The sequence below is a fragment of the Bos taurus genome, chromosome 19 (assembly GCF_002263795.3).
Source record: "Bos taurus isolate L1 Dominette 01449 registration number 42190680 breed Hereford chromosome 19, ARS-UCD2.0, whole genome shotgun sequence".
NCBI lineage: Eukaryota > Metazoa > Chordata > Mammalia > Artiodactyla > Bovidae > Bos > Bos taurus.
This window is the reverse complement of record NC_037346.1, coordinates 56,028,908-56,056,640: the sequence shown is the minus strand read 5'-3', so window position 1 is coordinate 56,056,640 and position 27,733 is coordinate 56,028,908. Positions and strand designations below refer to the sequence as shown.

At 63.5% G+C, this 27,733-nt stretch overlaps 2 protein-coding genes across 2 annotated transcripts in view; one reads left to right on the top strand and one right to left on the bottom strand.

Annotated features, from left to right (window-relative positions):
* Window positions 1-13,735, top strand: part of TMEM94 (transmembrane protein 94) — a 36,275-nt gene extending 22,540 nt beyond the window's left edge. The window contains 31 exon segments of the mRNA XM_005221315.5: window positions 144-263; window positions 981-1,108; window positions 1,386-1,522; window positions 1,682-1,884; window positions 2,250-2,401; window positions 2,912-3,014; window positions 3,239-3,325; window positions 3,532-3,636; window positions 3,638-3,649; window positions 4,024-4,080; window positions 4,330-4,434; window positions 4,532-4,696; window positions 4,877-5,092; window positions 5,620-5,935; window positions 6,491-6,664; window positions 7,024-7,126; window positions 7,239-7,456; window positions 8,372-8,553; window positions 8,643-8,781; window positions 9,027-9,142; window positions 9,253-9,352; window positions 9,696-9,804; window positions 9,969-10,158; window positions 10,387-10,464; window positions 10,715-10,800; window positions 11,231-11,312; window positions 11,530-11,678; window positions 11,761-11,855; window positions 11,953-12,046; window positions 12,204-12,374; window positions 12,536-13,735. Coding sequence (XP_005221372.1) covers window positions 144-263; window positions 981-1,108; window positions 1,386-1,522; window positions 1,682-1,884; window positions 2,250-2,401; window positions 2,912-3,014; window positions 3,239-3,325; window positions 3,532-3,636; window positions 3,638-3,649; window positions 4,024-4,080; window positions 4,330-4,434; window positions 4,532-4,696; window positions 4,877-5,092; window positions 5,620-5,935; window positions 6,491-6,664; window positions 7,024-7,126; window positions 7,239-7,456; window positions 8,372-8,553; window positions 8,643-8,781; window positions 9,027-9,142; window positions 9,253-9,352; window positions 9,696-9,804; window positions 9,969-10,158; window positions 10,387-10,464; window positions 10,715-10,800; window positions 11,231-11,312; window positions 11,530-11,678; window positions 11,761-11,855; window positions 11,953-12,046; window positions 12,204-12,374; window positions 12,536-12,608 — 4,065 coding nt within the window. The 3' untranslated portion in view covers window positions 12,609-13,735.
* Window positions 13,542-27,595, bottom strand: CASKIN2 (CASK interacting protein 2). Its single transcript, NM_001191248.3, is given in 21 exon segments — window positions 13,542-14,461; window positions 14,847-15,069; window positions 15,162-15,277; window positions 15,280-16,609; window positions 16,748-16,886; window positions 16,965-17,066; window positions 17,145-17,255; window positions 17,453-17,544; window positions 17,658-17,718; window positions 17,830-17,951; window positions 18,080-18,341; window positions 18,784-18,878; window positions 19,100-19,208; window positions 19,530-19,638; window positions 19,825-19,955; window positions 20,043-20,138; window positions 20,240-20,385; window positions 20,748-20,845; window positions 21,388-21,439; window positions 25,855-26,405; window positions 27,531-27,595. Coding segments are annotated over 20 exon segments (3,579 nt in total). The 5' UTR covers window positions 25,949-26,405; window positions 27,531-27,595; the 3' UTR covers window positions 13,542-14,370.
* Window positions 27,596-27,733: the final 138 nt, after the last annotated feature.

The window sequence follows — 27,733 nt, the reverse complement described above, 5'->3', positions numbered from 1 at the left end:
TGACCCCTACTGCTTGCCAGGGGCTAGTGAGGGGGGAGGGAGGGCGAGGCCTTGGGAGGAGGGAGGAAGGTTCTGGTGAGGCCGGAGGGGAGGGGGCCTGGGCCTCCCGTGGGATGCCGAGCGCCACCCCCTCTCCGCTCCAGGGCGAGCCGCCCTTGGCCCTGGGCCTGTCCACCCGGAAGGCCCTCAGCATTCTGAAGGAGCAGCTGGAGGCAGTGCTGGATGGACACCTGAAGGAGCGGAAGAAATGTCTCACGTGGAAGGTGACGCGTCCTCCCGGGAGCCCAGAGCCTAGCTGGTGTCCTGGTCCGTGCGCGGGTGGGAAAGGAATTTGCAGACGTGAGGCAGAATGAGAGGAGAAGAAAGTTTTCTAGAGTGGGAGCCGCTGTTAGCACAGTGGGCCGGCTCGAGGGAGAGCCGAACCCTTTCAAAGGCTGGCAGCCAATTTTTATAGCCTCAAGACAGAGAAAATTCCTACTGGAGTGATGGCGTTAGGTGATGGGACGCCATAGGACTGATAATAGGGTGGGTATTTGACCTAATACAGGGTCGGGGGACTGGCTGGTTTAGATCCGGAGGCTCATGGCAACAGTTGCTATGGGGCTTGGTCAGTCCCAGAGATTTTTATCCTGTGACCCTGGTCCAGGGCTCCACACCTGTGGCCGTGGTATAGGGCTGTACAGTTGGGGTGGCGGAAAAGCTTGGGAGGCCCATTCTCAGGGCTGGGACTCACCCTGTCCTCCTGGGCAGCATGACCCGACCGAGGCATCCCTAAAAATCAAAAAGGAGTCACGGTTCCTTTCAGAGTGGTGTCCCGATCCCCAGCCGGGACTGAAGCAAGATGACGGAGGCAGCCACGGGGGAAGGATCGGGTGGGCTGGGGAGGAAGGCAGTCAGATCCTAGCAGGTCGGAGAGTCCCGGCCCCTTCCTGTCCCCCGCTTGTCCCCTGGCCTCTCACTCCCCGGCTCCTCCCCTCCAGGAGATGTGGAGAAGCAGCTTCCTGCACCATGGGAACCGCTGCTCCTGTTTCCACTGGCCGGGCGCCTCGCTCATGCTCCTGGCTGTGTTCCTGCTGCTCGCCTGCTGCGGGGGCCAGCCAGCCGGCAGGTACGCAGCCCTCGGCCCTGGGTGGGTGGGGTTTCTTCCTGCCTATCGCAGCACAGGGTCTGGGCTTGTCCTTCTCCTGTCCCCGTACCCACCCGGGAGACAGGGAACTGCCCCCCGCAGTCAGAGCCTGGGTCAAGAGAGAATCTGCTTGGCCAGCTGCTGTCAGAAGCAGAAGGGAGTGGGGAGGGCAGTGTGGGGCCCTGGGTTGGCTGGGCTGCAGAGCCCCCCACCCCCCGCTGGCCAGGACCCCCAGGACGCCCTCCCCTCTTGCTGCCAGCCGCGGGGTGGAGCTGGTGAACGCCTCAGCGCTCTTCCTCCTGCTGCTCCTCAACCTCGTCCTCATTGGGCGGCAAGATCGGCTGAAGCGTCAGGAGGTAGAACGGAGACTGCGGGGCGTCATTGACCAAATCCAAGGTGAGGCCAGGCAGGGCGCGGACCTACAGCGGGGTCAGTGCTGGAATGAGTGGTGCGGGTTGACACAGGCCTTCTGGGGAAGCGAGGAGAGCATGCTGGATCCGGCTGGTGTGTGCGGAGCTCTGGGTGAGGCTGTGTCTGTCTTTCCACCTTCATCAGATGCCCTCAGGGATGGCAAGGAGGTCAAGTGGCCAGATGCCATGTATCCAGACCTCCACATGCCCTTCGCACCATCTTGGTCTCTGCACTGGGCCTATAGAGATGGACATCTCGTCAACCTGCCGGTTAGCCTGCTGGTAGAAGGCGACATCATAGCTCTGAGGCCAGGCCAGGAATCCTTTGCTTCCCTGCGGGGCATCAAGGTAGCTGGGGGCTCCTCTCCTTCCCTGGAAATTTTGTGGGAACGTCCACCAGCAGTGGTGGGAGGGTCCCAGGGCTTAATCCTGACGCTTGCTGCCCAGCTCACGGGTTTCCTGGCATGCGCTCTAGGAAAAATGGAGAAAAGCTGGGACATCTTTCTCTTCATCATGTTCTTCCTTCCCTGTGATCCTTAAGTTGCTAGGAAACCCATCCTCCAGGCTCTGCCCAACCCACCCCAGGTGACTCCTTGCTCACTGATGGTCCTTAACCTGGTGAGATGTCTCTGCTTCGCTGGAATGGTCAAGGAAGAGTGGCTTCCCCGGAACCCACTGATTACCCTCCGCCTGCTCCCCTTCATCTCTGGCAGGACGACGAGCACATCGTCTTGGAGCCGGGAGACCTGTTCCCCCCTTTCTCACCACCCCCGTCCCCCCGGGGAGAAGTGAAGAAGGGGCCGCAGAACCCCCAGCAGCACCGGCTCTTCCGTGTCCTCGAGACCCCCGTGATCGACAACATCAGGTGGGGGCGCTGCGCTGTCCCCCAGCCTCTCCCCCCAGAGCCTCCCCCTGTGAGCCGTGAGCCGGCGATGGCGACAGGAAGGAGCCTGGTTCGTACCCGGGCCCCTTAGAGCAGGCATCTGCGGGGCCTTCGCTTTAGCTTCTTGTGAGGTTCTTTTTTTTCCAGTCTGTTTGTTGGGCTGTGTCAGGTCTCAGTTGTGGCTTGCAGGCTCAGTAGGTGTGATGCGCGGTCTAGTTTCTCTACGGCATGTGGGATCTTAGTTCCCCATCCAGGGATTGAACCCATGTCCTCTACACTGCAAGGTGGATTGTGAAGGAAGTCCCTTTCGTGAGAATTCTTCGACTGGGTGATTGACCCCTTCTCAGTCTGGACTCGGAAGGGACAGCTATCAGAGGTGGCCATGGGCCACAGTGGCCAGGAGGCCATTCTCCCAGGGCCAGGGCCTGGGAGGGGAGCGGGGAACTGCAGGACCCAAGGCTCGCCCGAGTGTAGGACCATCTCTTTCTGCAGGTGGTGCCTGGACATGGCCCTGTCCCGCCCGGTGACCGCTCTGGACAACGAGAGGTTCACAGTGCAGTCGGTGATGCTGCGCTACGCGGTGCCTGTGGTCCTGGTGTGTGCGGCCGGGCCGTGGCGGGGGCAGCTGGGGGCTGGGGGCTCGGGGACCCTGGGAGCCAGACTCAGGCAAGCCTGTGAGCAAAGACAGGAGGGTCCAGGTGTGAGCCGGCCAGTGCCAGGGGTGGGGGAGTGTGAGTGGTCAGAAGGTGGGGTGCCTTAGAGCCTAAGTCCCCCCTGGGAGGGGTGGCGTTAAGGCAGTGTCTCTCCTGTCCCCAACAGGCCAGCTTCCTCATCACCAACGCCCTGCGCTTCATGCTCAATGCCCCGGGTGTCACCACCTGGCAATACACTCTCCTCCAGCTGCAGGTAAGACTGCCCTCTCCTCTCTTTCCCCAGAGACTGGGTCCCCTCATGGTGCCCTGACTGCCCCTCCCACCCCCAGCCCAGGGGCCTCCCAGACTTCCGCTTTGGAGCGCCTGCTTTCCTTCCCCGCTTCCTGCCTGCTGTCCCCAGCGGTCCTTGTTGCTCAGGGGAGGGCCCCAGGCACCTCAGCGGGGCTCGCTCTTTCCCAGGTGAATGGCGTCCTGCCCATCCTCCCCCTGCTCTTCCCGGTCCTCTGGGTCCTGGCAACCGCCTGTGGAGAAGCCCGTGTCCTGGCCCAGATGAGCAAGGCCTCGCCCCAGCTCCCTGGTCAGTAGTTCCCGGGCCTCGGGGAGGGGGTGTGGGACAGTGCAGAAAGAGCCAAAGACAGGAACAGAAAGACAGAGGGGGCTGTGCCCCCAGCAAAGAGGGCAGAAGTGCAGCCACCCCACCTCCCGCCCTGCGGCCCAGCACACGGCCAGCCCTGGGCAGCTCTCTGAGGGCTCCGCCTCTCTAGCCAGCAGGGTCTCCAGACTAGGCCCCAGGGATGGCCAGGCATCCATCCACCCTTGCTCTCAGCAGACGGGTTCCGGGGCTGCCCGGTGTCCTTCATGGAGAGGTGCGAGGCCCCCACCCGCCGGCTCCAAGGCCTGCGGGACGGTGGCAGTTTCCTTCCCAAGTCTCACGCCCTCTTCTCTGTGCAGCTGGCCAAGTTCTCGGAGGACACTCTTAGCAGCTATACAGAAGCCGTGTCCTCTCAGGTACCTTCACCCGGATGGATGCTGGCCCTGTACCCCCAGCCCGAGCTCCCCAAGGCCCCTTCTGGAGCCCCCAGGTGCCCCTGCATTATGGCCTTGAGCCTCCCTCTCAGAGCCCCTCTGGCCCCCCCGTCCCATGTGGGTAACGTGTCACTGCTGGGGGGGCACACGCTTCCCCCAGACCGTTTCCTCTATCGGTCCCCAAGGCCATCTTCAGGGAAATGTGGCCGAGCACCTTGTCTCTGCCCCCAGGAGATGCTGCGCTGCATTTGGGGCCACTTCCTGCGGGTGATCCAGGGGACGTCGCCCACACTGAGCCACAGCTCCAGCCTGCTGCACAGCCTGGGCTCCGTCACGGTGAGGGCGGCCCCGTGGGAGGACCCCGCCTCGGCAGGCGGCTCTCCGGAGCACCCTGGCAGCCTGGGAAATGCCGCACCCCCATCTCCCCCTGCAGGTCCTGTGCTGTGTGGACAAACAGGGGATCCTGTCGTGGCCCAACCCCAGCCCGGAGACCGTGCTGTTCTTCAGCGGGAAGGTGGAGCCCCCGCACAGCAGCCACGAGGACCTCACAGACGACCTGTCCACCCGCTCCTTCTGCCATCCCGAGGTGGAGGAGGAGGTGCGGCCTGGGCCAGGCTGGTGGCCTCCCGCTGGGCGAGGCGAGGCGGGAGGAGGAGGAGGGCTCAGGCCTCAGGAGCTGCTGTCGAGACGGGCCCCGGGGGGCCGTAACTGCCCGGCCTCCTGGCCCGAGGCAACGTCAGGAGCGGGGTCTGAGGCCTGTGCTCCTTGTTCTCCTCAGCCCCACGAACGCGACGCCCTCCTGGCCGGCTCCCTGAACGCCCCGCTGCACCTTTCCAATGAGCAGGAGCGCGGCGGCCACTGGCCAAGCGACGGTCCCAAGGCGTCCGAGCCCCACCCTCACCACCGGGCACATGGCCGCAGCAAACACCTGTCTGGCTCCAGCGTGAGCTTCAGCAGGGACACCGAGGGCGGCGAAGACGACGACCCCAGCAAGGTGAGGGGAGCCCGGGGAGCGGCCACCTCATCCGTCGTGAGGCACCCTGGCCTCTTCTGCTGGGGGTGCTGCAGAGGCGCCGCCCAGCCCGGGTGGGTGGAGCCCGGGGCTCAGACATCCCGGCCCCTGTTCTCAGCTCCAGAGGCCTCGTGCCTGGTTCTCCCGCAGAGTAGACCCCTCCCCCTTTTTCGGGTTTGGTGACGACGGTGGTAATTGGTTGGGGCAAGACCCTTCCTCCTGACTGCAGCCTTCAAGAGACAGAAAGCCAGTAAAGATATCCCTCTAAAAATACTTCCTCTGGCTGAGAGAGAGGCTTTGCCGTTTCTTGCCCAGTCTCGACAGCCTCCTCTGAGCTGGTGACAGTGTGGCTGAGCACAGATGGGTGCAGAGGGGTGTGGGGAGGGTTGGGAGAGCATGAGAAGGAGCACGCCCTGCTTGGGGGGGGGTGCCTTCTCTCAGGGGAGCTGCCTGTATCACCCCCTCCAACTTCAGTCTAAGCTCCCTGCCTTCCTCCTCCTCTCCTCCAGACGCAGCACGGGCCGGAGGGCGAGCCCTACGAAGCCGAGGACTTCGTGTGTGACTACCACCTGGAGATGCTCAGCCTGTCCCAGGACCAGCAGAACCCCTCCTGCATCCAGTTTGACGACTCCAACTGGCAGCTGCACCTCACCTCGCTCAAGCCGCTGGGCCTCAACGTGCTGCTGAACCTGTGCGACGCCAGCGTCACCGAGCGGCTCTGCCGGTTCTCAGACCACCTGTGCAACGTCGCCCTGCAGGAGAGCCGCAGCGCCGTGCTGCCCGTGCGTGTGCCCTGGGGCCTCTGTGAGCTCGCCCGCCTCATCGGTATGCAGCCTGGCGACTCTTCCCAGGGGCTGGGCCACCGGGGCCAGGTGTGGCCTCGGTCAAGAGCACCGGCAGCCCTTTGCGTTTCTGATCAGCCCCTTTATCTATTCATCTATGTATTCGTTTATTTACCCATCCATGCATTTATTTATTTGTAGCTGTGCCATGTGGCTTGTGGGATTTTAGTTCCCCCTCCAGGGATTAAACCTGTGCCCTCAGCAATGAGACCCCAGAGTCTAAGCACTGGACCACCAGGGAATTCCCTGATCAGCCCCTTTAACCAGGCGCCATCGCTTGATGGCGCTCCCTTATCTGGGAAGATAACTGCCGGTGGGGTGGACGGACGAAGGGAAGCAGCCTGGCCTGACTGGGGTTCTCTCCCCTCCAGGAAGGGAGGGAGGTGTGTGGGGTGGGGATCCCCCCCAGAGACCCCAGCTCCAAACACACCGGGGCCAGGTGTGGCCTTGGTCAAGAGCACCGGCATCCCTTTGAGCTTCTGATCGGCCCCTTTATCTGCATGTTATCTGTTTATTCATCCATCCACCCATCCTGCAGGCTTCACTCCCGGGGCCAAGGAGCTCTTCAAGCAGGGGAACCACCTCGCACTCTACCGTCTCCCCAGCGCTGAGACCATGAAGGAGACCTCGCTGGGGAGGCTGTCCTGCGTCACCAAGCGGCGGCCCCCGCTTAGCCACATGATCAGCCTCTTCATCAAGGACACCACCACCAGTGAGCCTCCTGGGAGTGTGGTGGGGCGGGGCTCTTTTCAGGGTGTCTTCTCTCTAGGGAGCATTAGCTCTTCGCCGAGACTTCACACGTGGCAGAGATGGGCTTTGGGGACGGGGGCTGGGACGGTGGACGCCGTGGGTCGTGGGACTGTCTGGAGGACCGGCGGCCTCGTGTCCACGTTACGCACTCAGTGGCCTTGCCGATAGGTTTGTTGCCATGATGCCTGGGGGATTCCCATGGCCCGCCCCCCACCCAGGGGCTCCTTTTAGCATCCTTCTCAGGGGTGGCGGTATGTCCTCGGAGGTCGTCGGGAGGGGCGGTGGCTTGGGGCACTCAGGGCTTGGTCCTCCACTGCTCAGGCACAGAGCAGATGCTGTCCCACGGCACGGCTGACGTGGTCTTGGAGGCCTGCACAGACTTCTGGGACGGAGCTGACATCTACCCTCTTTCAGGTTCCGACAGGTAGGTGAGGAGGCACATGGCCAGTGGTGAGAACCATCGGCTCTGGCTGGGTACCCAGAGGTCGGGACACCCTGGGACTGCTCGTTTCACTTCCGCCCTGCTTCCCCGGCAGAAAGAAAGTGCTGGATTTCTACCAGCGAGCCTGCCTGTCTGGCTACTGCTCTGCCTTCGCCTACAAGCCCATGAGCTGTGCCCTGTCCTCCCAGCTCAATGGCAAGTGCATCGAGCTGGTGCAGGCGCCCGGCCAGAACAGCATCTTCACCACGTGCGAGCTGCCCAGCACCATTCCCATCAAGCTGAGCGCCCGCCGCGGCAGCTGGAGCTCAGACGGTACCGTGGGCCCCGTCCCCCGGGGCCAGGGGCCGGGAGAGCTTGCGGGGGCCTGGGTGAGAGCCTAGCAGAGGGGACAGCGGGCACTAGACCTGGAGCGCCGTGGTGGCTCCTGGCGACGTGGGCAGGTTCCTTAGTGTCACCTGTGTCCCGCTCACGGCCGCGGTGCTGCTGCCGCTGGGTGACGTATGGAAAAGCGCTTTCTCTGAAGGCTGGAAAGCAGTAGTGTTCTCCAGTGCTCTCGCCTGGAAAATCCATGGACGGAGGAGCCTGGTGGGCTGCAGTCCATGGGGTCGCGAAGAGTCGGACACGACTAAGCGACTTCACTTTCACTTTTCACTTTCATGCATTGGAGAAGGAAATGGCAACCCACTCCAGTGTTCTTGCCTGGAGAGTCCCAGGGACGGGGGAGCCTGCTGGGCTGCCGTCTATGGGGTGACACAGAGTCGGACACGACTGGAGTGACTTAGCAGCAGCAGCAGCAGCAGTGTGTATAGAGCCTTAGCCTGATTGGAATCAGACAAAAGACCTGGTCGCAAACACTGCTACAACAGAGGGATTCAGAGCTCCATGCACCCCTCCCCACTCCGTCAGACACACAGCCTTCCGGGGTCTTGTGACCCAAGAGCCTGTGAACTGAAGCCAAGGCTGAGGGTGGGGCCCGCCTCCTGGCCCTAGACCAGGGATGGTCACCTGACTGATGAGTACCTTTCCTTGTCTCTCCCCCACCGTCCCCGTCCGCCCCCGTGTCTGTCGGCTCCTTTTCTGTCTTGGTTGTACATGTGTGTGGTCCCCTGGGGCCCGTGTGCTCGTTGATCTGGGCGTGGTGCCCACGTGTGTGGCCCCGGGCTGCCTCCTGGAACCCGCCGGCTCCTTGGTGTCCTGGCCGGGCTCTGCACCTGCTGCCTCCTGAAGAAGGGATCGGGGAGGTGCTGGAGAAGGAAGACTGCATGCAGGCCCTGAGTGGCCAGATCTTCATGGGCATGGTGTCCTCCCAGTACCAGGCCCGCCTGGACATCGTGCGCCTCATCGACGGGCTGGTCAACGCCTGCATCCGCTTCGTCTACTTCTCATTGGAGGATGAGCTCAAAAGCAAGGTTGGGGAGCCACCGACCCCTGTGCTCCCGCTGCCCCTTTCCCCACGGCCTCTGGGGCCCCTCTTGTCATCACCGTCTGCCTGGTGCAGGTGTTTGCAGAGAAGATGGGCCTGGAGACGGGCTGGAATTGCCACATCTCCCTCACGCCCAATGGTGACATGCCCGGCTCCGAGATCCCCCCCTCCAGCCCCAGCCATGCTGGCTCCCTGCACGACGACCTGAACCAGGGTGAGGGCAGAGGCTTGGTGTGGACACGAGGTGGGTGTGGGCCGTCCCCCTTCCTGGGAGCTACAGCTAGAAAGAACCTCCCGGGATCCCTCCTGGGAACCTGGCTCTGATCCCCTGCAGTAGCTACAGTCTATGGGGTTGGGGGAGAGGAGAGCTCGAGAAGGAAGTTTTGCGCCATCTTCAGGGCTAGGAAAGGCCCCCAGAAGGTTGGCCCCATGGTGAGGGACAGGCTTTTGTCCCTGCAGCATCCCGAGACGACGCGGAAGGACTCCTTCTAATGGAGGAGGAGGGTCACTCGGACCTCATTAGCTTCCAGCCCACGGATAGCGACCTCCCCAGCTTCCTGGAAGACTGCAACCGGGTACTACTGTGCCCCTGGAGCCTTGGGGTTGGCAACAGGGCTGGTCCAGGGCAGGGGAGCCAGTGAGGGAGGTGGGGCCCTGAGGCCACGCGCATCTCTGCTCCCTGCAGGCCAAGCTGCCCCGGGGCATCCACCAGGTGCGGCCCCACCTGCAGAACATCGACAACGTGCCCCTGCTGGTGCCCCTCTTCACCGACTGTACCCCCGAGAGTGAGTGCTGTGACTGGGCGCTCGTCCAGCCTGGGCCTGGGTGGAGCACTGCCAGCCCCTGGCACCCCACGGGCTCCGGAGGGGTGTTGGTTTCCCATGCAGGGAGCAGAGGAAGCTGGGCTGGGAGGAGCTGGGGAGTCTCGTGGGCAGGAGCCCAGCGTAGCCCATTCTAGGGACTCAGAAGTGACAGCGTTCGTAGAATGTTTATGACATTGGGGGTAGGATGGCTCCAAAGAGGGGCCTGATTTCTGTCGTCTCCTGCCCTGGCCTGTGGGTCTCTGCCCAGCGCCCCAAGTGGGGCTCCACGTGCCTGACCCTTGTGCCCCCAACTCTGCCCCCTCAGCCATGTGTGAGATGATCAAGATCATGCAGGAGTACGGGGAGGTGACCTGCTGCCTGGGCAGCTCCGCCAACCTGCGGAACAGCTGCCTCTTCCTCCAGAGTGACGTCAGGTCAGTGCAACAGCCCAGAGCCAGGACTCCCCATAACCGGCCTGGGCCTGGTGGGGAGAGAAGGAAGCGGGGGCGGGGGGTGCTGGCTCCGTCCCCTGGGAGATGGATGGGGTCTTGGCGGACCCCAGCTGATGGACACCCTTTCCCCTTCCCATGCTGAGCAGCATCGCCCTGGACCCCCTGTACCCGTCTCGCTGCTCCTGGGAGACCTTCGGCTACGCCACCAGCACCAGCATGGCCCAGGCCTCGGATGGCCTTTCCCCCCTGCAGCTCTCGGGGCAGCTCAACAGCCTGCCCTGCTCGCTGACCTTCCGCCAGGAGGAGACCATCAGCATCATCCGGCTCATCGAGCAGGTAGGGGCTCGCGCATGCCGGGGGGCAGAGGTCAGAGCCTGCTAGGGTGGGGAGTTGCTGTGCAGGACCTGCCTGGGCTCCCGGGGGCACTTCACCTCCGGGTGCAGCTCTCCCAGGAGGTTTAGTTTGCCCCGGCCGCTCGCTAATGTGAACATCTGCCACATCTGGCTGAAGCGTATCAGCTGCAGGGTCTGATCATGGCCACCCCCTGCCCTTCCCACTCCCTAGGCCCGGCACGCCACGTACGGCATCCGCAAGTGCTTCCTCTTCCTGCTGCAGTGCCAGCTGACGCTTGTGGTCATCCAGGTGAGGTGGGGCTGGCGTGGGCATTGGCACCGCACCCCCCTCCCCACCGCCGGCTCCTGTGCCCCGGGACCAGTTGAGAGGCTGGGAGGAGGCAGCACAGCCTGAGGGGCCCCCAGAGCCTCTGAGAACCTCCGCTGGCAGAATCGTGTCCCCTCCAGCCCTCTGGGTACAGGGCGAGGCAGCCCCGGGGCTCCTGGCATCTGACTCTTCGCTGGAATCTAATCGGGCTTCCCGGCTCTTCCTGGCCCAGTTCCTCTCTTGCCTCGTCCAGCTGCCGCCAATCCTGAGCACCACCGACATCCTGTGGCTGTCCTGTTTTTGCTACCCTCTGCTCAGGTGAGAGGCCCGGCCGCCCCCCATGTCCAGGATCAGGATGTCCCCGAGTGTCCCCAGGAGCCCAGGTTCAGGAAGCCACGCTAGTGCCCCCACCGTGGGGGCCGCCCAGCTCCAGGGGGCGCCCTTCCTTGTTGTAGCCTGTCTGCCCAGCAGAGTTGCCCTCACTCTTGGGACTCCTGAAAAGCTTCTCCTAGGGAAGAATTGGACGACATGGGGACTTCCCTGAAGGTCCAATGGCTAAGACTCCATGCTCCCAACGCAGGGGGCCCAGGTTCAAATTCCAGTTGAGGAACTAGATCAGCTGGTGCAGCCAAGTACATAAATAAAAGTAAATATTTTAAAAAAAAGAAAAGCGCAATTAAAAAAAAAAAAGAGAATTGGGGGACACAGGGTCACAGTCCCTATCCTTCACCGAATCCCTGTTTTTTAGCATTTCTTTACTGGGAAAGCCCCCACATAGCTCCATCATGTCTATGGCAACGGGGAAGAACCTTCAGTCCATTCCTAAGAAGGTAAGCGACACGGAGCCCATGGGCCTGGGCTTTTCCCAAGGAAGGTGAGTGTGGAGGGGGCTGAGCCCTGGGGGAGCGAGGAGGGATTCCATCAGGCCAAGGGGGCGGGAGGTATAGAGTTGGGAAAGCTCCTTGCTCTCATCCCCCCCGGGCCTGCCCACTTCCCGAGGACCCTGTGAACCCAGGCACCTGAGTGACGGGTCTTCGCTTCCCGCAGACCCAGCACTACTTCCTGCTGTGCTTCTTGCTGAAGTTCAGCCTCACCATCAGCTCGTGCCTCATCTGCTTTGCCTTCACACTGCAGAGCTTCTGCGACAGGTCCCGGGCCCGCAACCTCACCAACTGCTCCTCCATCATGCTGCCCAGGTGGGTCCCGCCCCGAACCCTCACCCCTGGGGCCACCTCCCCGGGGCCCCGAGGAGGCTGAGCCCACACATTGCCTTGGCAGCCACGTCGACAAGGCCCCAGCCTGGTTTGACAACTTCGCCAACGGGCTGCTGTCGGCTCAGAAGCTTGCCGCTGCCCTGATCGTCCTACACACTGGTGAGGGGCGCCCTGCAGCTGGGTGTGGGCCGGGGGGACTCCCCGGGGACAGGGCCTCTGGCCGTGGGAGGTCTGACACGCGCCACGATTTCCCCAGTCTTCATCTCCATCACCCATGTGCACCGCACCAAGCCCCTGTGGAGGAAGAGCCCCCTGACGAACCTGTGGTGGGCCGTGACCGTGCCCGTGGTGTGAGTCTCGGGTGGAGGGCGGGAGCCAGGGAGGGGCTGTGATGCGAGGTGGGCTTTGGGCCAGGGGCTGAACGGCACCCTCCGGGTGCGCCTCCTGCCGAGAAGGGCAGGGAAGGAAGCAGGGCCCCCGGCTGATGTGGGCTGCCGCCTCCTGCAGGCTGCTGGGGCAGGTGGCCCAGACGGCAGTGGACCTGCAGCTGTGGACACACAGGGACAGCCACATCCACTTCGGCCTGGAGGACGTGCCTCTGCTGACGTGGCTCCTGGGCTGCCTGTCTCTGGTCCTTGTGGTGGTCACCAACGAGGTCGTGAAACTGCACGAGATCCGGTGAGCCACCGGCCAGGCGTGTGTCCCCTCTGGGCTCGGGCGTGTTCCCTGGTCACCTCCTGCCTCACCCCTTCCTGCTGCCCGCACCCCATCCTCTGCGTCCTGTCCATCCCTGGCCTCGGCGTCTGCGCTAACCTGGTCTTCAATCTCCACCCCACCAGAGTCCGCGTCCGCTACCAGAAGCGACAGAAGCTGCAGTTTGAAACTAAGCTGGGCATGAACTCTCCTTTCTGAGCCGCTGGCCGTGGCGGCCATAGATGCCGTGGTGTCTGGGGCTGAAGCCACACCCATTTCTGTGTCTGGGGAGTTGATATCATGAACGTTTCAGGGTTTGCTCTTGCACCGCATGGCCCTGGAGTCCCAGCTCCCGGTGTCAGACCCGGCTGTGGTTCCCGCCCCGGGGCTTCCTCAGAGACACGGAACTGCAGCCTCAGTCCAGGACCGTCTGGCTCTTCCTCACCAGGGGGAGACCCCCGGGCTCTTGAATGTATGACCTCGTGTGCTTAGCAGAGGGGCCCTCAGCCCTCTCCACCTGTGGGCTGCCCCCCTCCAGGGCCCCCTGGCCTTTAGGCAGAGCCGTGGACCATGGGGCCTCTGGTGGGAGGGCAGTCCTGGGATATGCCCATGGTCCTCCAGGGCGCCACTGGAGGCCGGGGCTCCAGCCCCTCCCCGGGCTCCCATCGTCCTGTCTTCCTGGGGCAAAGCCCGCTCCTCCTCTGTGGGGGGCCTCATGCTGGGGCCCGAAGACGGAGCCAAGCCCCCGCCTGGTCCGAGAACCTCCTCCTGGGCCACCCTTGGGCAGGCCGTGGAGCCAGTCCTGGGGGCGCAGCCCGGGACCTCCTTCCAGCCTCAGCCCCAGTTACCCTGTGAGAATGTTTTTACTGGTGTATATTTTTTACTGGAAATGAGCCTTTTGGGAATGAATACAGACTGGTTTGTATTAAAACTTATAAACTCCTGAAGCAAAACCTGTGGCTGATCCCTGAGGCAGCCACGAAAGGGCCCACCCAAGGGTTGGGCCAGTGAGGGAGCCCCTCCCTGAAGGTGAGATGGGGGGGCCCAGGCCTTCTCCCCACCCTGCACCTTGGCGGGGGCGCTTGGGTCCGGCTCAGGCACGACCCCTGGGCTCAGAGGTTCACGGCGCACATCCAAACACACAGAGCACGGTCTGGTGGAATGACACTTTCATTGGTGTTAGTTGGGGGAAGAGGTTAAATGCTTACAGAGCTGGGGCCTGGGCCAGGCAGGTCAGGCTTGCAGCCCCATGGCGGGCAGTGGGTGCTCTCGCTGTGGTCCGAAGCCCCTCCCCCACTGTGTCCTCACAGGCAGTTATAGATAGAATAAATTCCATTTAAAATATACGCATTTCTCTCTGCTTAAAAAATAACATTTACAGTTGGAAACGTTCGGACTCTGGGGATCTGTTCGAGGGACCGGTTAATCCACCGGCCCCGCTGCAGACAGCTTTGCCTCTCTGAGGGCAGGCAGGGGCGGGCCCGAGGCTGGCTGGGTGCCGCTGACAGTGAGAGCAGACCCCTGGCCCTTGACACGTCCTGTGCGCACCTGTGGGGGCCGGGCCAAACGCACTGCCGCCTCCAGCCTCTCAGGGTGCCAGGACCGCACGGTGGACGGCCAGGGGACCTTGGCACAGGCACTTGAGACACTGGGAAGGTGGGGGGGTACAGAGAAGGCACCCCAGAAGCCCGGCCACCACTCTTCCAGGACAGGAAGCTCTTACCAGGGCCCCTGTCCGAGAAGCAGGGTCCTCCCCTCAGATTACATGCTGGGGGTGGGGTGGGGGTGCTTTGCTGAGACGTCAGGTTCTGAAAAGTCCCCTCCGCTCTGCACGGGGCTGCTGTGGGGACGGCCGCAGGCTGGGGGCGGCAGAAGGGACCCCGCTCGGGCGGTGGGGGCGTCTTTTGCGCTGAGGGGGAAAGGCAGTGGGCGCTGCGGGAGGTGGCGGTGGGCACCACCGAGGGCCGCTGGCAGGTCCAGATCAGTCCAGCATGGCATCCAGCTGGTCAGCCAGGGCGTCGAACATGGTGCTGATGTCGTCTAGGATGTGCTTGGTGGAGGCGCCGGGGGCGCTGCGGCAGGGAAGGGCCAGGTCAGACGAGCCAGCGGTCTGCACCCTGCTGGCCCTGGGCGTGGGGCCTGGTTGGGGCGAGCACCAGGTGTGCATCTCGTCCCGTTTCTCACAACTTCCCAAGGTCATGGGAGTCACGGACCCTTCCTCCCACAGAGGCGCTGGGTTTCACAGAAAGAAGTGACTGGTCCAAGCTCGCCTGCCTCTTAAGTGCCACTTGCCTGCAGGCCAGATCTGCGTGACCCCTCCCCGTGGGGACCCCCCCCCCCGCCTGAGGATCTGATTGCCATGACACCGATGTCCCCTCGCCATCATGCCCAGACCCTAGGGGAAGGACGCGGGGGTGGGGAAGCTGCCCTTGTTTCCCGTTCTCCCAGCACGCTCACCCCTCTCGCTCCTCAGCGCCAATGCTCTTCTCCGCGGCTCGCAGTGCAGCTGCCAGGGACGAGCTGGTCTGCTCCAGTCTCTGCTGGGCCCGGCCTGGGCCCGCGGCCCCTGTGCTCTCCGGCCTTGGAGGGGGCACCGGGCGGGGGCCGAGCCGGGGAGCCAGCTTAGGGCCGGAAAATGCCAGCTGGGTGCAGGCCACGGACACAGGCTTGGGGGCTGTTCCTGCAGAGACAAAGAGGTTGGCTTGTGACTCAGCTGAGCCGGACACAGGCCCTGCCCATGCCACCCTCTCCCTGCAGGCCCTGGCTTCATACCTGCTCCGGGCACCTTGATGAGGGTGGCGGGGGCAGCCGGGGGCTCCGTCTCCCCGGGCCGCCGATTGTTTTCCAGGGCGGGCCCGAGGGGCTGGGCCGGGGAGCTGGGAGAGAGAGGGCTGGAGCTCCGGGGGTGGGAAGGCTGCTTGGGTCAGGCTGGGGAGGGCTGGGAGAGGCCGCGGGGGGCTCGCTGGGGGTCTGTGAGGGCTGGGGGGCAGGGCTGTTGGGCGTGGTGCCCGCCACTCCGAAGGCCAGGAGTGCCGTCTGCAGTGGCTCCCTCTCCCGGCACTTGGGCCTCCGTTTAACAGTGTCTGACTCTGTGAGGTTGAAGTCAAGGCCGGCGGGCACCGGCGTCTCCCGGGGTGGGGGTCCCGCCGGCTTGGGCCGCTGTTTGATAGTCAGGTTCCCCTCCTCCGCAAAGGGGAGCCCTTCCCCTGAGCTGCCCCGAGACGGGGGTGTCCCCTCGGGCCCCGGGTCCTCCTCCTCTGTGTCCGATGCGGCACCGGCTGGGGTGGGTGGGCCGGAGGGCTCCGAGGGGCCTGTGGGTTCACTCAGTGTTCGCCTCCGGGGCCCCGCGGCCCCCTCCTTGGGCCCCGGGCTTTCATCTGGTGGTGGGGGCTCCGGGGTGGAGCCAGAGACAGAGCTGAGGCGCTTGGGGGGCGGGGGCGGGGGGCCTTTGCGGCGAGCCCGGAGGGCAAAGGACTGGCTGCGGGGAGCCCCCCGCGTTGGGGTCGGGCTGGGGCTGGTCCGGGCGAGGGTGCTGCGTCCTGGTCGCCGAGTGAGGGTGGCGTAGCTGCCCAGGGCACTATCCACTGGCCCTTCGGCCTCCCCGTCGGCCTCCCCCTCAGCTGGGCCGGGGCGGCTGAGGCTGTGGGACCGGCGCTTGGGCCGTGGGGGGTCCGGAGGAGTGGCCGGGGGGCCGGCCAAGTAGGAGAAGGCCCGGGGAGCGCCCGGAGGCGGCCCAGGGGCTGGGCTGGAGGGTGAGGCCTGGGGGTACATGAAGACATAAGGCGGGGGCCCTTGGCTGGGAAGTGGGGAACAGAGTTTTGGGGGCCGCTCTGTGCCCTCTGGAAGATTCCTCTCCTGTGGGGTGTTGGGGTCCCCGCCACTGGGCTGGGGGGCAGGCTGTTCCTGTGAGTGGCCGGACCCCCGTGAGCGAGCCCCAATGCTCTCTTGGCTGGGGGAGCGGGCAGGGGGCAGGGGGAGTGGCTCGGGGCCACCCCCTGCCATGGCCGCCTGGAGCTCCGGGCTTAGCTCGCTGCCCTGGAAGGTGAGGAGGCGTGGGCTGGCCGCAGGGGGCCCGTCCCCATTCTCCAGCCCCTCGATGGCCATCAGTTCCGGGCCCCTGGCCAGCCGGCGGCCGCCTTCACCCAAGGACTCCCCCTGCAGTAGGCCCCGCCGGAGCTCAGCCAGCCGCTTCACCCCCAGCATGAGCTTCTTCTGATGACCTGAGAGCAGGCGGATAGAGGCGGCAGGGTGAGCTGGGGCTGGAGATGGTGCCCTTCATCCCTCCTGGACCCCGAAACATCTTGGGGGCCCTCAGAGGCACGCGGAGGCCGAGCCAGAAGGCCCAGGGCGGTCCTCACCGAGCTTGTTGACACCGATCTCCTGCAGCTCCTCCCAGGTGAGGTCAGCCACCAGCCCCATGGAGTCGTAGCCGCTGCTCACCAGCTGCTTGTGGTACTGAGGCAGCCCCAGGGCGCACAGCCACTCCAGCAGGTCCGCCTGCAAGAGCCGCACCATCAGCCCCCGAGCCAGGAGGGCTCAGCCGGCGGTGGGAGCTCGTGCCTGCCGCCCACTCACCGGGATGTAGTTGGGCAACCACTCGGCGATGCTCAGCTGGGCAATCTCCGAGGCGATCTTCTTCCTGTGCCCAGGCTTGGTCACCCCGATGGCCGTCAGGTCCTGCCACACAAAGTCATGCCGTCAGGCCCCCTCCCCTGGCCACGGGTTCCTGCCCTGCCCTCCCGCTGTGGCACCGACCTCAGGCGTCATGCGGCTGATAGTTGGCACGTCGTAGCCGGCCTGCAGAAAGTGGGCAGTGTAGCCCTCCAGCTGGAACTCGCTCAGCCAGTTATGAATGGCTTGAGCATCCTACAAGTTGGGGGGAGGGGGTGCTGTTAACGGTACTGAGCCTGCTGTGGGAGGGGGCTGAGTGCCAAGGCCACAGCCCCGCCATCAACCCCAGCCCCACCCCAGGGGCCTGGTCCGAACAGGAACTCAAGTCCATGCTGAGGCCCATCCCGCCCCCTCCTCTGGGCCCATAGCCACCTCCCCAGTGGAGGTCATACCTTCCCCTCCAGCAGCTGCTCAGGCCTCACGTCCTGGGTGAAGTGCTGCTCCCCCGAGCGATAGTTGGCCAGAGGGCGGTGGTTCGGGTTGTCTTTAAGGACGGAGAGAAATGCATTCAGGGTGACAGGATGCAGGGGTGCCAAGTCCTCGGCTGCCCCACCTGCATCTCTCCTGGCCCACCCAGGCCCCCGCCTCCCTTCCTACCTGCCAGGGACGCGGGCTGTAGTCCTGGAGGCACCTGGTCCTCTCCGGCAGAGGGCAGCGGCTGGAGACGGGAAGGCGATGTCTCTTGTTTGGGGAACTGGCAGTGGGAGCGGGGGAAGGGGAGGAGAAGGGGTCCAGCCCTCGTCCCAAGAGCCCCCCACCCCCCACCCACCTGGGCGTTCTCAATAAGGAGGCCGGTGCTGTGGCCGTTGGTGCCCTCGGAGCTCTGCCCGCTGCCAGCGCTGCGGATGCTGCCCACGCTGCCCTCGCTGCCCACGCTGTTCCTGTCACCTGCTGTGGGGGCAGGAGCCAAGCGGTCAGAACCCCGGTGGGCCCCGCCCACAGCTGGCTGGCAGCTGGCCAGAGCCAGACGCTCATGCCGGCGCCTAGCATCGCCCTACCCGCTCCCGGGGAGGACGTACCTGGGCTGTCTGGGCTGAGGCCCACCCGGGGCAGCTGGCCATAGGTGAGGGGGTGCAGGGGCTCCTCGGCAGGGGGCTGCGGCATCCTAGAGAAGCCTGGGCGCAGGGGGGTGGGCACAGAGGGGAGGCGGGGTGCCAAGACACCCACCCGCTTGCTGACCACCTCGACGATGCCCGGGGGAAAGTAGCCCACACGGTCGGTGCCCCTCTGGCTCTCGTGGATGTGGCCCTTCCAGCGGCCGTCTGGGTGCTGCTCAAGCACCTGTGGCAGACAGGCAGGGGGGCATGGTCACTTCCTGCGCCAAGTGGCCAGCCTGCAGCCGTGGTCCAGCTCCTCCCCTCCCCCCAGGGAGCGCCCCCTGATGCTCAAGTGGGCCTACAGTCCTGCCCCTGCCAGCATCCAGCCCAACCCCCGGGTTGCCTCCAGGGCAAACAAAGAGTCTGGAGTCAGCCTGGGTTCAGACCCCAGCTCCACTGCAGGCTAGCTTGTGACTCTGGACAAATCACTTTAATTCTTTTAAGCCTCAATTCTGTCAGCCCTAAAAAAGGAAGTGGTAAGAACGCCTACCTTACTTAGAAGGGAAAAAGTTCAATGAGATGGTGCAAATAAAGACCTTAACACCAATCCTGATCCACAGCAGGTGCCCAAGTAAGTGACGGCAACCAATTGTATTCTCAGAGGAATGCCTACATCAGGTCCTCACCGTGATGACGTCCCCTGCCCGGACGTTGAGGGCAGTGGGGTCGTGGAGGTTCCAGAAATCCTTGAGCGCCCGGACCTTCAGGATCCCTGAGGCCTCTGAGATAAGGAGGATGACGGGTGTCATCTGAGGGTTCCCAGGGCATCTTCCCACCCCTCCAGGCCCCTTCATGACCCTTCCCCAGGTCCCTGCCCCCTCATCCCCATAGCATCCCCCCGGCCAGCCCCAGGAATGTGACATGTGCTCCTCCTCCACTCCCAGGGACCCTCTGGAGTGGCTCTGAAGCCCTTGGGCTGGGTCTTCTCCCCACCACACGCACCCCGCAGGAGCTGCTTAATCTCCCGGCTGGCCTGGGAGGTGGTGAACTGGTTCACAATGTCCAGCGCCGTCTGGTTATACGTATTCCGAATGTTCACGTCCACCCCGCCCTAGGTGTACAGAGCAGGGCCAGCCTGTGCTGAGCACCGGGTTGGCTGCTTCTCCCAATTCCCACAGCTACCCAGGAAGTAGCTACTATTTTCATATTTTACACGAGGAAATGGAAGCTCAAATTTGTTCTGGGACGAGCTCAAGGTCACTCAGCCAGTGAAAGGCAGAACTGGGGCTCGAACCATGTCTGTCTGCTTTCCAGCTACTTGGGCCCCAACCCATGCAGGACAGTCCTTCTCTTGCTTCCCCAGCCGGTCTTGGATCCGGCACCCGGCGGGGATCCGTATACACCTGCGGGGTGACCAGGGGTCCACGCCCACCTCCAGGAGCAGCCGCACCACCTCGGTCTTGCCGTACAGCGCGGCCTCGTGGAGCGCCGTGCCTGCTTTGGTCTGGCGGTTGATTTCAATCCCGGCTCTCAGGAGCTGCCTGCAGACGGGAGGGCGAGTGACTGGCGTGGGGGGCAGCAGGTACGGAAGGAGAGGAAGCTGATCGCTGGGGGCTGGGAGAGCAATCCAGAGCCAGGGTGAAGGGGGCAGCAGGGCAGGGCACTGAGGGGACGTGATCAGTCCCATAGGAAGAGGAGGAGGAAGCCGGGGGGTCCCCGGTGGGTACCTGATGACCTCTCTGTGGCCATTCTTGGCAGCCAAGTGCAGGGGCGTGGTGTAGTTGGGGTCGCACGGGTCCTTGGCCTCCCCCTCCAGCAGCGCCACGCATAAGTGGCTGTTCAACAACAGCTGGGCCACCTGCGGCAACCGGCACTTGGGTAGGGCCTCCCCCCAGAGACCCCACGCACGCCCAGAACCCAGTACCCCAAGGGCAGCAGGCCTCACCTTGAGCCGTCCAAACTCACAGGCCAGGTCCAAGGGTGTCTTCTTGGCCTTGTTGACCAGGCATGGGTTGGACTGATGCTGGAGGAGCATTTCTGACTGGGGTGGGGGGAGCCGGGTGAGGGGTCTGGTCTGGCCGGGCCCCCTATGCCGGCCCCTGCCCCCAGCCCCACGCCCTGTAGGCTGGCAGGCTCACGTACCACTTCATAGTGTCCGTACTGGGCAGCCAGGTGCAGTGGGATCTGCCCGTCCAGCGAGGCAGCGTTCACGGCCGCAGAGGCGCGCAGCAGCAGCCTCACGGGCTCCAGGCGGCCCTGCCAGGCCGCATAGTGCAGTGGGCGCATACCTGCAGGAGGGGACGGGTTTCTGAGGGAGGTCCTGGGACGGCCTGGGGTTGGGGGAAAGAACTGAGCCCTGGCTGGAGGGGAGAAGACCCAGAGGAAGCTAGATGTGGCCAGGGAGAGGCCCGGCTGAAGCCAGAAGCCCACCATGCCCACCACAGAGGATCTGGTGGCCTTGTAACCTCAACTTCCCCAGCTGGATAATGGGCTGTCAGTACCACCCACGACCCCAGTAGGCTGTGAAGACTGACGAGGTCCAGCGTCTGCAAGCTCCGAGAAGCCACGCCCACATGCCTTGGCACTGCCGTGATGTGGCAGGGGCACAGTGACCCCAGGGTCTGGGGTGGGGGATACCCTGGGCTCTCACCGTTGCTGTCCTTGATATCCACGGTGGCCTGAGCCTCCAGCAGCAGGGCGATGAGCTCCAGGCTGCCCCCCAGGGCGGCATGGTGGAGAGCCGAAAAGCTGGCATGGTGGGACACAGGTCAGGGGTGTCAGGGAGCAGTCTCCACCCCCAAAATCCTGGTCTTCCAGGGCAGACTCATCCTGGGGGCTGGCGTGGCTGAGTTACTTGCCCACTGTGGCCGCCCCCCCGCACCCCCCACCGACACACACACACCCTGCCAGCCATGCCGTGGGAGCGCAGAGCTGCTGGGCTGCGGCATGAAAGGGCTTAGTGTCTGGGCTGAGAGGCCTGTTTGTCTGGCCTCCCCCTCAGCGGGCCCAGGGGAGGGGGCCGTGGGAGCAGGAGCCCCAGGGCTCCTACCCTCCAGGGAGAAAATGGGGCCCAGCAGGAATCAGACCCAAGGAGGCCCCTCAGAGAGGCCCCTTCCCTGCACTCAGGGGCAGCCCCACGGGCAGACACGCAGGCAGACGGGCCAGAGCACTCAGCGAACACGCTTCCAGGGCCGGGTTTGAGAGGGAAAGGGACTCCAGGCCCCTGATCCTTCCCCGCCCCTCCCCCACCACGCCGTTTTCAAGAGGGACTAGGGGGGGCTCTCACTCACCCATCAGCATCCTGGTAGTTGACATTGAGCCTCTTCGTGGAGCCGAGGAGCTCTGGGGGTTAGAGCAGAGGTGTCAGGGTACCCGTACCCACCCCTGACCCAGGGTCCCTCCTGCCCACCGCTCGGCTTCCGCTGACCTCTCGGAGTGCAGAAAAGCACCTGTCCCATGGCCTGCCAAGCTGTCTGGTCCCTGTGGCCCTCCACCCCAGCCCATCAGCTGGAGGGCGCTGACTGCAAGGAGCTGCTGCAGCAGTGGCCTGGCTTCCCTGGGTCCCCAGCCCCACGTGTTTATAGTCGAAGGGGGCGGAGATGGGGGGCCCCCCGGCCTGCCGTGCCCTCAAAGGACAGGCCCACGAGCGCATGGTTAGCATTCCTGCCTGAATGGGCCGAGGAGCCAGTCTCATTGTTCCACAGGGCCGAGGGGGCTGAGAGAGAAGAGAGAGGGGCCAGAAGCTTGAGGGTGAGAGGGCGGATGCCAGGGCTGGACCCAAGGGCCACGTGCCCGGCCCGGGGGCATCCCTGAGTGGAGCTAGAGGGGAAGGTGGCATCATGCAGACCTACACCATGCCCCGGCTCTGCCAGGCACTCGCTGTGTGATCTGCGGAGAGTCACTTAACCTCTTCAGTTCAGGGTCCTCATCTGTAAAACGGGCTGATCACAGAAGCCACGTACGAGAGTTGTGAGTACAACGCCTGACCCTCGTGAAAGACGGGAGCTATCAGCATTTAGCGCTCCTTACACGTTAGCCCATACTCCCGAGATGCGGTGTCTCCAGTGAAAGCTGGTACTGTTCCCCCCACCGGCCCCTGTCAGGGGAGGAACTGCAGACTCTGCACCCCATGAGCTCCTGGCAGACAGCTCCATGCCCCGGGGCAGGGGGTGGCAAGAGGAACAGGGGGCAGGGGTAGGATACCGGATCAGTCCCCTCTCAGGGACAGGGTTCATGCAGGTGTGCTCCACGTGTGAGCCAGGGCGCGGGAGGCGGGGGGCGGCGGTCCTCAGGGAGAGGAGAGTGCTGTCGCAGGCGGCCCCTGCCTCCCGCTGGAACCCACCCCTGCCGGGAAGGAGGAGGAGGAGGCCTGGCTCAACCCAGCCGGGCACAGTGCCAAGCATGCTGGTCCAGGCCTGCCCCCCAGGCCCCGGTGGGCCCCTGAATACCCCAGCAAAAAAGGGCCTCATTCCAATAGGGAGGGACCAAGCCTGCAGCGAGGAGGCGCACAGGACAGGGAGAGGGGGGACAGCTACGTTTAGGGCCGAGCCGAATGGCGCTGCACCAGAAAGGTAAGAGCCGAGGCGTGACGAAGCCGCGAGGGGGTGGAGGCTGCTCCCAGCCATCCTGCAGACCCCTTGGAAAGTCCTCGTTACACGGAACCACTCAGTGCAGTGGACAGAACAGAGTCCCGAGGAGCAGGAAGCGCATGGTTCAGATTCTTCTTCCTCCGCCCGGCTGTGTGACCTTGGCCAGCCCTAGGACCTCTCTGGGCCTCGGTGAGGGCAAGGAGGTCAATACAGGGAAGTCCCTCCACCTGCTGCCCGCCTGGACGGTCCGGGGCGGCCAAGAGGCAGCCCCTCCGGGGAGTGGCAGGACAACATGACGGGGACAAGGGTAGGGCCAGCCTGGGTGGCTCTGTGTGTTTTTTTTTTCCAGAACAATGGCCGGAAAGGCGGTGGGGGAGAGGCTCTGAGTGACTGGGCTGGGGACCTTGGAGGGGAGGGCGGAGGGTCCTAGGTTCCTGGCAGCGGCTCCAGGCACTTCCCCTGCGCCACCACCTTCTTCCCAGGCCCGGGCTCTGGGGGTGGAAGGGTCGCGCTCCTGATTTAGGCTCGGGCGGAGGATGTGAGCTCAGCGGGCCACCCCCAGCCCACTCCATTTCCTCTGGTCGGAGAAGGGGACAGCTCAGAGCAGGGAGGAGGAAGGAAGGGCGGAGGCCAGGCCCGGGCATCGGTCGCCCTCTCCTCCCAGGCACCTGCACCCTGAGGACCCGGGCGGGCAGGGAGGGCCGGCCCCCCAGTGACCTGCTACCCAACGGAGGAGGCTCAGGGAGCACCCCTCTTTGGACAGCCAGGAAGCTCGAGCCACCGCCCAGAGGGGAAAGAGGGAGCCCTTGACGCCTCCCTTCCGGCAGTTCCCTTCACCCTTCTGGGCTTCAGAATCACCTGAAGAACTTTCTGGTTCTCCAAAGTCAAGGGCTATCTGTGATGATTCAGTAATTCTGGGGGAGACCAGGGAGTCGGCACTTTCAGAACTACCCCTGGATGATTCTGATGGACAGCCGAGTGCAGTAGCATAGGGAGGGGGGCTCGGGCTTGTGGTATGATCTGCCACGCCACAGCTGTGTGAACTTGGGCAAATCACTAACCCTCTCTGAGTGTCAGTTTCCTTATGTGTAAAGTGGATGTAGAAGTACCTGTCTCACAGGGAATAGAGGCAACTACAATATGGCCCCATGGACAGTAGCCTCCCAGGCTCCTCTGTGGGATTCTCCAGGCAAGAATACAGGGATCTTCCGGACCCAGCGATCAAACCCAGGTCTCCAGCCTTACAGGCAGATACTTTACCAACTGAGCCATGAGGGAAGAGCCCTAGGGTCTGCAAAGGTCACTTTGGGATCTCCTTTTTGTCACCAGCTTTCCCTCTGAGAGGAGGAGACAGGGAGTCCCAGAGAGACAGGGAGTCCCCGGACCCTATGACTCTATGTCTGTGCAAATCCCTTGGGGGTGGGGGTGGGGGAATGGTCATCTTCCCCCACAGACATTCCCCCGAGCACCAGGGACCTTCCCAGAGCCTAGGACCCCAGCTGCAAAGTTCCCGCCCCCAGCCTCCAGCCACTTGCCTCCCTGAAGGCCTCACTTTGAGGCCCCAGGGCTATGAGGCCAAGGCCCCACTGGGCAGATCGCCAAAAACAACATCGAGGTGCAGGGAGGAGGGGAGTGGCTCCCACTCTTGGGTCTCTAGGGCCCTTCTTGGCACCTTCCCCTTATTCGGGCTCACCCTGCACCCACTTCCCCAGGGCACAGAGAGCACCCTTTCCATCTCCCGACAACCTGGGTGTCCTGCCCTGGTGTGGAAGCGGGGGCACTCACACATGTGCACAACTCCCAGGCCCTTAAAATCCTTCCTTTGGGCACCCATACTCCCAGGTGTGGGTGGGGATAATCAGACATCTTCGGGTAGCCCGGGGGACTCCTTCCTGTGCAAGGCCCAAGCTGTGTCTTGGGGCTAGAGCCCCAGCACTTGAGAAGGATCCTCCCTCCCCTCCTGTCCCTGTTGGTCGAGGAACTCAGGGGACAAGTCCAGTGTCCTCCTGGGACAGTCCAGGGAGCTTGCCCTGAAGCCCAGAGGTCTACTTTTCTTGGGGGGGGGGCGGGTCTCATTGCAGGGGTACTCAGGAGCTGGAAGTCAGGTGTGGCCACCTGTACACGGAGCCCTCACAGCCCTATCGACTAGAGACACCAGGCTGCAGAGAGACCTCTCTCTCTCAGGAAATTAACTTTGAACACACAACCTCCAGTAGGCTTCAGTAACCGGTTAGATAATGTGAACTTTGTTTTAAGCAGAAAGTGAAAGTTGCTCAGTCGTATCCAACTCTTTGCGACCCTATGGACTATACGGTCCACGGAATTCTCCAGGCCAGAATACTGGAGTGGGAAGCCTTCCCCTTCTCCAGGGGATCTTCCCAACCCAGGGATCTGAACCCAGGTCTCCCGCATTGCGGGCGGATTCTTTACCAGCTGAGCCACCAGGGAAGCCCAAGAAAACTGGAATGGGTAGCTTATCCCTTCTCCAGCAGATCTTCCCGACCCAAGAATCGAACCGGGGTCTCCTGCATCGCAGGCAGATTCTTTACCAGCTGAGCTACCAGGAAAACCCCTCTTTTAAGCAGAATTCTCTTTTTAAAAAGCTATCTTACACTCAGAGGAGCCCACAATAAACGTGTCCCACTGCTGTGACTAAATAATAATAAAAAAGCTGTCTCACAAATGTTGTCATCAAATTGATAAAAACACAGAGATGCTCTGGTTGGACTGAGGGGCCAGGGGTGGAGCGCTACCTATTCAGTCTTTCCCAACCCACTGCCAGAAACCCCATGGCTCCAAAGAACACACTGGAAAAACCACCTGCTGAAGGCAAATCCACAAGGGCAGGAATTTGGGCTGGTTTTGTTCACTGCTAGAGCTCAGAGCATAGAACAGAGCCTGGCACACAGTAGGCACTCCCCCAAAATTAGAATGAATGTACTTCAACCCTTTTACTTTACAGGTGAGGAAACTGAGGCCCAGAGAGGTTAAGAGATTTGCCTAAGGATACACAGCAAGGGGGACCCAACTTCCTCTCTGACGTTCCCACATTGAGGCACTCCCACCCCAAGTCCCCAGATCAGAGTGACCACTCCCCCCAGGCCTCTCTCTATAGCCTGGCACTCAGAGGAGGGTCTCAGGTAGACAGTCACCCCATCAAGTACTCACTTGTCTTTGTGGCCTTGACCTTAGCCACCAGTTTCTGCACGCCAGTCACATCTCCATTCTTGACGGCGAGGATCAGGTCCTGTTCTCGACCCATCCTTCCTGGTCCCTGGGCTGGACTCAGGGCTCAGGGGTCCAGGGCAGAGGCAGGGAAACTGGTCTAAGCTGAGGTGTCAGGGTGCCATCCCTTGGCCCTTTGGAGGGCCAGGTGTCCGGTGGTGGGGAGTGTGTCTGGTGTCCCAGGCAGTGGGCTTCTTGGTAGGCGTTGACGGGTACTCCTTCAAGGTGCTTCGTGAGCTGCCGCCACAAGCAGGAAAGCTGATCTCTGAGGGGGTGGAGGCTGTGTGGAAATCTGGACGGATATCAGCTTGCAGCTTCCGACAGCCCAGGAATGGGCCGGGACTGGGGGCGCCAATCTTCCCGATGTGGCTCAGGAGCACCGGTGCTCACCCAGAGAGAAGCCAGCATTCCCTCGTGCCTTGGGCAGCAGGGGCGGCCAGGTCTCGGGGGTCTGGAGAAGGTGTGATCCACTGAGGGTCTGCTGAAGGCTGGGTCTGTAAGGGTTCCAGAAGCAGGGCTCAGAAAAAGAACAGGACAGGGCTTCCAGGGAGCCCCCAAGTTACCCTGGCTGCCCTTCTGAGTCAAGGGAGGGGCTGAGCCACTCTAAGCGGGAGGGAGCCGCCATGCATGAGAGGAGTATTGGGAGGCCGGGAGGGGGTGTTCTGGGAGGGGGAGGCTGAGTCACCGAGGCCCCAGGGCACCTGGCAGCACCTCAACCCGGGGCAGGAGGGGCCCTGGCAGCACGACGCACGGGGGCAGGTCGGGCCAGCAGCCTGTTCTCCACAGCCTGAGGCTCTGACACCCACAGACAAGTGGTGGGCCAGAAGGTGGGGCCTGGGAGGGTCAGGCACAGGCGGACTGGTAGGGGTCACCCCTCCCCATCTAGGCTCTGCTCTGATCACCGGAAGCCCTAGCCCCAGGGCTCTTTATGAATTCAGAAGGTGGAGTGGGGAGGTATGGCCCCCCATCTCTGGCGGAGGGTCTGCCTGCAGGACAGTGAGGCTTTACAGCACCTGTTGCTGACCCATCCTCACCCCTAGTGCGGGATGAAGAAACAGCCGGGCAGAGAACAGAGATGAGAGCTGGGGTACCGCTGCTAAATGGGGCTGTCCGCCCTCCCAAGCCTGAATCTGAGTCCCACAGTCCCGACTTCACTTTAGAAAAGCTTACGTCAGTTTCTCAGTGGCCGAGAATTTGTTGCCCGAGTCCCGTGGCATGAGACCCGCGGCAGGCCTGGGGCCCTAGCTGGGGTCCTCTTACTCCCCATAAGTCCCAAGCCCAAACCAGATGGCACTCCAGCTCAAAGCCCGCGGCCCGACATTGGGGGAGGGCGCCCCTGGCAGTGCATGGGGTCGGGCTGGCTCCCCCGCCCCCCGGAATGCCAGTCCAGCGCCGCGCAACCCCCCAACCCAGCCCAGCCCAGGCCGACCGGGGAACAAAGCGGCGAGAAGGACCGGGAGGGCCAAGCGCCCGGAGGGATTGATGCGGGGAGACGGTGTACTGGCGCGAGGAGGACAGAAAGACCCGACGGATGAAGGCGCCCGCGGATCCCGCAAGAAAAGTTACTTTGTGCCGGCCCTCAAGAGTGCTGACCCCCAGATCAGGCCCCGCAGTCTCACCTTTCCCAGCCGCCCCGCCGGGGGTCCGGCCGGTCCTGCTCGGTCCCTGGCCCCCTGGACGGCGGCTCCCACTGCCCCCCCCACCCCTTTTCTCCTCCTTTTCCAAGGCCGGCTCGGCGCCTCCCGCAGGAAATCCCGCCCCTCCCCCCTCCCTCCCACCGGATCGGGAGCGGAGGGACCGTCCCGGCCGCGCAGCCGGGCTG